This window comes from Zea mays, chromosome 1, assembly GCF_902167145.1.
Source record: "Zea mays cultivar B73 chromosome 1, Zm-B73-REFERENCE-NAM-5.0, whole genome shotgun sequence".
NCBI classification, from domain to species: Eukaryota; Viridiplantae; Streptophyta; class Magnoliopsida; order Poales; family Poaceae; genus Zea; species Zea mays.
In genome coordinates, this window is record NC_050096.1 from 292,094,912 (window position 1) to 292,103,632 (window position 8,721).

Below are 8,721 nucleotides of genomic sequence, written 5' to 3' on the forward strand. Positions count from 1 at the left end.
ATGGGAGGCCGCTCCGCTATAATTCACCGGACTGTCCGGTGTCACACCGGACTGTCCGGTGTGACAGCGGAGCAACGGCTACTTCGCACGCAACGGTCGACTGCAACGCATTTAATGCGCGCCTGCGCGCGCAGAGGTCAGAGCACGCGCAGAAGGCGCACCGGACAGTCTACAGGACCTGTCCGGTGCACCACCGGACAGCCCAGAGGCCCCACCAATTAGAGCTCCAACGGTCAGAACCCAACGGCCTGCTGACGTGGCTGGCGCACCGGACAGTGTCCGGTGGCGCACCGGACTGTCCGGTGCGCCATGCGACAGACAGCCTCCCAACGTCCACTTTTGGTGGTTGGGGCTATAAATACCCCAACCACCCCACATTCAATGGCATCCAAGTTTTCCACCTTCAACACATTACAAGAGCTATAGCATTCAATTCTAGACACAACCAAAGAGATCAAATTCTCTCCCAAGTCTAGAATCACTCCAAATCAAATAGTGACTAGAGAGAGCGACATTTGTGTTCATTTGAACTCTTGCGCTTGTATTGCTTCTTTTCTTTCTCATTCTTTCTTGTGATTAAACTCAATTGTAACCAAGGCAAGAGACACCAATTGTGTGGTGGTCCTTGTGGGAACTTTGTGTTCCGTTTGATTGAGAAGAGAAGCTCACTCGATCTAAGTGTCCGTTTGAGAGAGGGAAAGGGTTGAAAGAGACCCGGTCTTTGTGACCACCTCAACGGGGAGTAGGTTTGCAAGAACCGAACCTCGGTAAAACAAATCATCGTGTCTCACTCTTTATTTGCCCACGATTTGTTTTCACCCTCTCTCTCAGACTCGTTTATATTTCTAACGCTAACCCGGCTTGTAGTTGTGCTTAAGTTTATAAATTTCAGATTCGCCCTATTCACCCCCCCTATAGGCGACTTTCACTTAGACAGTGCACTATGCCTTGAATTGCAAGTTTTGTGTGAACGGGTTTCACTCAAAGTCATAACCAGCACCTGGCTACTAGTAGTCCCTCCGCGGGTGGAGCACATACGTCATACTCCAAAGTCTCTTCATTAGCTAATTTCATAGACTGCGATGTCTAACAGTAGAAATCATATAAATATGTTCTTTCAAGAATGTTCTGTAGGACAACATATTTCACGCAGAGGCGGATCATAGATTTGCCACCTCGATCGACCGTGAGCGTCGGGGGCAAAAAAAGGGGAAAAACCCTGCATACCGGATGCAAACTCAATCCCTCGATGTTTCACATTTTTCAGTAGGCCTATTAGAGTGAAGGATAGAACGACCCCTCGATGACTTTCCCTTGCACACTAACCTGCCATCGATGTGTCTGGTGCCGGGCCATTCTAATAGGAAAGAGGCGGAGGACAGTGATGGATCCTAAAGACCATGGGATCCGCCCCTACGACGAGCTCAACCGGGTGAACTCACCTACGAAAAGGTTGGAATACCTCACTAAGCCCTAATGTATAGTCGAAGGTGATCAACTTCGTCGTATCGGTAATAGCAACAGGTCCACGTCTCCATGGGCAAGGACAGGAAGGCAGGCGCCAAATCCTTGCGTCGTACGACCACAGCAAGACGACAATCAACTACTCCAGATTCATCTGTCAGTGACTAAAGAGGGTACCAATTCTGATGTAACACGGAGACTTGCACCAATAGTATTGTGATTACCCCGTTGTAGGATTAGTAGTCAAAGATATAACTGTAGTTAGATCTAGCAATCCCCCGTTATCCCTATAAATACCTGTCCTGTAGCCATTCAAGACATACTTAACATACTTAACAAGATATTACACTCTCTAAGCCCACATTTCTCGTCCCAAGACCCACACAATCAGAAGCCATAACTGTTTAGGAGTTCTTATTACTTTTATCTATATTTACCCGCAGCTGGTAAATGTAAAGAGACGCAAGCGAATGGTTTTGTATCATGTATGTATATAATTTTTTCCTGCAAAGGCAAGTGCACAGAAACGCTATCCGTTAGACTGACCGCAAAGGCTGCCCCTACGCAGCCCCCTCCCCTTGCATGGCGCGTGCAGGGGGCGCTCCACGCGCGCAGCGGTGCCCCCTGCACCGCCCCCTAGCCCGTCGTCCTCCTCTCTCTCCCCCTCAATCTAGCGTGTCACTGTTCATCACCCTAAACACTGTGCTGTGGGTCCACGAGTAATTGTTAGTAGATAAAAAATTGATAGTTGGTATAGAAAATGATATTTTATAGTGGTAGTGGGGTATAGGGGAAGTATTTAGGGGGAACCGCTGCGAGAGATGGAAAAATAGGGGAAAATAGGGGGGAAAGTGATATAGGGGGAAAAATTTAGGGGTAACGATTGCGGATAGCCTTACGCACGGCACGGGCACGGCACTCGGCGCCGTACGGCAGGTCGGCAGCGGCGTCACTCTCTAGCCCACAGTACAGTGCGTTCACGCCTCAGTGACCAGGGCGCTGCGGTGCGGGGTAGTAGGGGCTGTAGCGGGGCATACGGCAGGGCACTGAGGGCAGTGCAGTGCAGTGACGCAGACGGCAGATCTGACACCGGGCCGGCCGGCCCCCGTACAAGCCTGCCTGCCGCCGCTGTCTCCCGCTACCCTCTGGCGGTCTGGCCCTCTGCCCCTACCCGCAGCGGCACCAGCAATCAGCTTCTGCCGCTCCGCAGCGCCCCGAGCGTGAGGAGAGAGACGGTGATACAGTGGCAGCGAGCTTGCAGCCGAGCAGCGAGTGTCCAGTCCAGTGTGCCAGCGCGTGCCAGAGCCGGAGAAAAATGCTGGCACGATTGTAGGAGCACGGGCGATGCACTAGGCGCGGGCAGCGTAGGGATAAGACAGCAGCACAGCAGCCGGGCCGATGGCTGGACGTGGCCGGCGCGCATGACCAGCAAGCAGCACGCCGGGGAGCACCAGCCGTTGCCGCATTCCAGCAGCGACAGGCACCGAGCCGAAAACCGCCAGGCGCCAGCCCACGCCGCCAGGCCTAGTGCTCCCTCATAAAAGCGTCGCATTCCTCTCACGGTCACGGCACTCGCCGCGCCAGCAGCCAGCCTATGAGCAGCGCTTGCGGCGGCGGCGGTTGTAGGGAATGGAGGCAGCAGCCGTGGGCGACGGCGCGCCAGCGGGCCGCTCCCATCAGGGCGCCAAGCGCGCGCGCGGCGGCGCCGTGAAGGGCAGCGAGACGGAAGCGGCGGCGTGGGGTCAGCCGCCGCCGCTCCCGCCGCCGCCGGGCCCGGGGGCGGGGTCCCGGATCTACCGCGTGGGGGCGAGCGGGGGCAAGGACCGCCACAGCAAGGTGTACACGACCAAGGGCATCCGCGACCGCCGCGTGCGCCTGTCGGCGCCCACCGCCATCCAGTTCTACGACCTGCAGGACCGCCTCGGCTTCGACCAGCCCAGCAAGGCCATCGAATGGCTCATCAACGCCGCCGCCTCCGCCATCGAGAAGCTCCCGGAGCTCGACCCGGCCGCCTTCGCCGCCCTTCCCGCGCCGGGCGGCGCGGATGCCGCCGGCAATGATAAGCAGCAGCAGCAGGGGAGCAAGTCCGCGGGCAGCAGCACGTCGGAGACGAGCAAGGGGTCCGAGCTCTCGCTCTCGCGCTCCGACGGCCGTGGGGGCGCCGCCGCGCAGGACAGGGTGGTCACCGTGGCCAGCACCTCGGCGCAGGCCGCGTCCTTCACCGAGCTGCTCACCGGGGTGGCGTCGGCCGGCGCCATTAGCGCCGGCGAACATAGGCAGTCGTGGCATCAGCAGCCCAACGTCTCCGCCGGCGCCGGCGCCGACCGCGTCGGCATTGCGCACAACGGGAAAGGCGCGCACGGGCTGTCGACGGCGACGCACGCCTTTTCTGGCCCCGCCGCCGCCAAGTTTGGCAATGCGCCTCCGTTCGGCCTGGTGCCGGCACAGCCTTTCGACTTCACCATCCCCATCGAGATGCCTCACTTCTCGCTCGGTCAGGACACTTCGGCGGCGTCCTCGTCTGGCGCCGGGGACTACAGCCTCAGTTTTTCCATGTCCTCGGGTTTCTTGGGTGCCAATAGGGGGACCCTTCAGTCCAATTCGCAGTCGAACTTCTCAGGCCATCATCACCAGCAGCTCCAGAGGCTGGACGGCCCGCTCTTGTTTGGCCACGCCCACGCCGCGGCGGCGATGCATCCCGCATCCGAGAACCAGCTGACCGCATCGGCGGCGTTACAGCTCTGGGACGGACTCCGGCACTCCGGCATGAAGGAGAAGGGCAGGAGCTGATTGCATATTCTTCAATAGTAAGATGATACTCTCTCAACTTTTTATCTTTGTCGCCCGTAATGTACTCAAATTGTCATTTCGGCATGATTACCTTCTTCGTGGCGCTCGAGGTAGCCTCGTGCGGTCGTGCCCATAACGTCAAACTGTCTTGTTGTGTTCCAGTTGACCTGACGGGTGTCAGTACTTCAGGCGTCATTTGCTCTTCATTGGAGAGGATTTTGCATGATCACATGGCTTCTGTTTGGCATGCATTGCATTTTATTGTATTAAATTGCTTTGTTGTGTGCTGTAGCTACGTAGCATTGCTGAAAAGGGATCGAACACTACCTTTGCATGCATGAAAGGCTTAGTACGCAACAGATCTTAATCTGATTTGTACCTGTTGACGCCGAGCGAGGCACTTCTCTGCGCAAGCGTGGACGGTTCATAGCCGGGGAGCGGACGGTCCGTGATCTGGCGCAGAGGCTAGGGTTCCTTCCTGATGAGCTGGACGGTCCGCGCGTGCGTATGGGCGACGGAGTGTACGGGCGGCGGAGTTTACCGACAGCACCTGGATCTCGCTCTCGGGAGGGATCTCGAAGGAGAAAAGATCCTAGAGTTTGTCTTGGAATCGGCAGACCACCTAAGACGTCTCTAAACGACGTAGAGCCGAAGATAGATGAAGATTAGAGAGAGAAATCTAAGTTACTGCCTACTCCTAAGGCAAAAGGTAAAGAACATAAAATAATTTGATTGTTGGTCCTTCAATCGGTCGTATCCCTTCAAATATGTAAGTGGGAGGTCTAGACCCATTGCTAGGCGTTCTCCAATAGCTCCCGCGGGATTAGAGAGCTAAACACGTAAGGAGATAGGAGTTTTAACCGCCTGATTCGATTTATTCGTGGACTGTCCGTGCCTATGGACGCACCGTCCGTGAGCCGAACCACCCGAGCCTCAGGGCCAGACTGTCCGGTTGTGTCCACTGCCATAAATGGTACTCAACAGTACCATAGTTCATATTAACAAGGAAAATTGATGTAGGTGATCTGAGATCTTAGGTTTGTGATAGACTGATAGAACATGCGTTTCTACTTGCGCTGGTATATGGACCCTCAGCTAAAGCTCGCTGAAATGTGATACTATAAAATTCTGAGTGCTCGTACAAACTTTAGCTTAGATGCCAAGGAATTTCAAAACAAATGCAATCGGCTAAAACCCTAATTATAGAGTTACAAACCATAAGTTGTTCCACTGAACTTATTACTTCCCATGACCCCATGAATCTACTTGATGATCCGTTCATGCACGCCATGCTTGGCCGCCTACTGCACAAGTGCATACTGCATAGTAGGGCTTCGATTGGGTGTTTTTTTTATAACAAACGGCACGGGAATGTGCATGTTTCTATTAATAAAGAATAGAGTCAAGTAGTAGCCAAGAGGCACCGCCGCTAGAGTATAAAAAGATTACATAATTACACCAGAGATAAAAGCGCAAAAAAAAAATGCATAGCACCTGTAAGCGGAAGCTCCGCCATACTCGATTCAGCTTTGATTGGGTGTTGGCTCAAGTATGGTTTTACTTGGTAATACATGACTATGGCAGTAGGACCCTCTATGGTTTGCACTGAACTGTACTTCTGTATGATCTTTCATCAGTTTTTACTGTGTGTCCTATACTCCTATCACAAGGAAAAATGTACAGTGTTGCTAGTAAAACATGACTGAGAGAGCCTTGACATCAACAAAATGCTTGTGTACTCAACAGTTGAGAGAGAGTACCCCCCCCCCCCCCCCCCCCCCCCCCTATAGACCACTAATAAATATCCAGCTTTGTTTTCCCATTATCCATGAAAAACATTGTTCATCTCTATATATTCTGTGGTGTCGGGATCTGTCAAATCTTGGTATTATTAGGTTGTGGTCGTCAAGATTCGGTCTTTATTTCTTGAGGTAGGATATGCCACCATTTCTGGTGCTTTGCTTGCACTGAGCTATCCAGAGTTCCAAACTCAGTGAGCTAGACACTTCCAGGCTTATTGATTGAACGTTGCTTTCCATCAGATACTGTAACAATCTAGAGTGCCATTATTCTGTACCCAATCTAGAGCGTTTGTTGTTATACTTTCTAAGAGTGGCAAATCTAGCCGAGAATATTGTCGGGGTCAGCAGCGTTAGTTTTGCTATATAATATAAAATTTCTTGAGCTTTAACAGTATATTGATAAAAGATTTATAAATTTTATCGGGGCCGGCTGACGCCGACAAACCTAGCTAAATTCGCCCCTGCTTCCTAACTACGAGAAGCTATTGTTTTGTTTGTTATCTTGTTTACCCGTTTGGAGACTAGTTTGTTAGGGTTGTATGTAATTATGTACGCTGGGATCACATGGTATTATTACGTTTTTCTGGAATTAATAAGTAGAAGGTTCATCCAAACTAGCATGATGGAATCGCTATAGTGTATCCAAACTAACATTTATACCGGTTACCGGATTCTTAATCGTCTTTGTTTGTCAACCTGCAGGAAAACCGAAGACGTCCTATTGCTGGGGGCCGTTCCGGCAAGAATTCTCTTGTGGAGCTGCTACCATTTTGTTGCGGTGACGACTTGTCAGATCGCCGCACGCAAGGCTGCTATGGTCACCATATCAACCATCCATCAGCGATAGCTGGTGCCGTTGATCAAACAATCCTGTGCCTTCTTTTTTCTTTCATTTCCGTCGTTGATGCTGTTGTACAGATTTTGTGGGAGATGAGAGTTTAAACAAGTCGTCGTAGGAGTGCTCGGTAATCGCGAGAGTTCTAGTGGCTCCCCGCGTCTGACTGCTGGTCTACATTATTTTGAGGTTTTGGATGAACAGGTCCACTGGACAAGCGTTGTGGTCCCTGATGGCTCGTTCTAGGTGCTGAGGGTTGAATATTTCGATATGGAAAGATGATCCACTCGGTGAATCTGCGTTGCGTTATCCTGCACCTGAATCAAGTTCAGAGTGTACGGCAGCACTTCTATTCATTCATGTTATCGATGTCAGCGAACGGTCCGAACGGGCACCGGCACAGACAACACAGCCGTTTCCCGCAGAGGTGCGCCCGGGCCCGCGTACTCCGTCCAGAACCGCGCGCGCGTGGGGGTCGGACGACCCGGCCGTCAGCGGCGTCGCCGGGAAGGCATCGTCGAGGTACTCCAGGATGACGATGGACTCGCAGACGGGGCGGGCAGCCCGCGTGGAGGAGCACCGGCACCTTGCCGTGCGCCGGGTTGGACACCGTGGCCGAGTACTCTTCGGACCATCTGATCGACTTAGCTACATAGGTAATATAACTAAGTAATTTATTCTTTAGCTAAATTTTAGTTTATAGTCAAACATGGTCAAATATTGACCAAATTTTGGCCTCGCAATCTAAGGGCTTGAACCAATCAGCCCCTCAAGCCTCTTTCGCTGTCTATTTTTGTTATAAGAGGAATACGACTCTCCCCATCCCGAGTGAACATATTTTCAAACTATTATGGCTAGTTTGAGAACCCCGATTTTTCAACGGATTTTCATTTTTATAAGGAAAATTAGTTTATTTTCTCATGGAAAAATAGAAATCCCATAAAAATTGATGTTCCTAAACTAGCCCTAACAGAAATTATTTTGATTCAGCTATAAAAAAGATATTTCCTGATGAATCAAAATCGAATGAACCATCTAAACTAATGCTGCGAATTAGGACGGACCGTCCCGATCAAGGTACATCTTGTTCCAGACTTAATAGTCTCGGCACGAAAAGAATCAAATTTTTTTAGACATGTCATGCTAGCCTAAAGAGTAGAAACAGTGGTCGGATTCGGTCTAATCTCGACCCATATATAAAGTATAATATTACAACCACATAAAGTACATAACTCACTAAAATTAAAGTAATCAAACACAACAGACCTTTTCTGTGCCCGAACGGCCCATCTGTACGGCTGTGCTGGAGGCCCAATGTACAAAAAGTTAAGGCCCGACTTAGTCCTACTTTTGAGTCGTGATAGCCCGGTCTATATGATTCCGTGCTGGACCATGCTTTGGTCTCCTAATTTTATGTAGTGCTCGTACTGGTAGGCGATTGTGGTTCATCCTTTGAAGCATTTCACATAGAACGTGGAACCGAAATATTTCTAAAAAATATATTCCCTCTGAATTCATTTTAACATTTGCTTTTTTATATCTGTATTTAAATAGATAGTGATGAATCTGGACACATATAAGTATTGTATGAATCCACTATTTTTTAAAATAAAATTTAAATTAGGATATGGGAAGTATAAATCTTAGGAATTATAAACAGTGGCAGGATGTCGACAAATGATTTCAAGACTTTGTACAGACAGTAATATCGATTTGTTTCCAAACAACGGAGGATAGGGGGTAGAATGTCTTACTGAACTAAGAGCAAGTCCAATAGGCTCGGTAAATAGTCTCTGCTCGGCAAAAAAATGAAAATCGCCGTGAAAACAA

The 8,721-nt window shown here is 50.6% G+C and overlaps 1 protein-coding gene across 1 annotated transcript; it reads left to right on the plus strand.

Moving 5' to 3' along the window:
- Positions 1 to 2,646: 2,646 nt before the first annotated feature.
- LOC100281398 (uncharacterized) lies at positions 2,647 to 7,184 on the plus strand. The gene is made up of 2 exons (NM_001154316.2): positions 2,647 to 4,271; positions 6,759 to 7,184. Exon 1 carries the CDS (start codon positions 3,094 to 3,096, stop codon positions 4,252 to 4,254), a length of 1,161 nt encoding a protein of 386 aa, NP_001147788.2. The 5' UTR covers positions 2,647 to 3,093; the 3' UTR covers positions 4,255 to 4,271; positions 6,759 to 7,184.
- Positions 7,185 to 8,721: the final 1,537 nt, after the last annotated feature.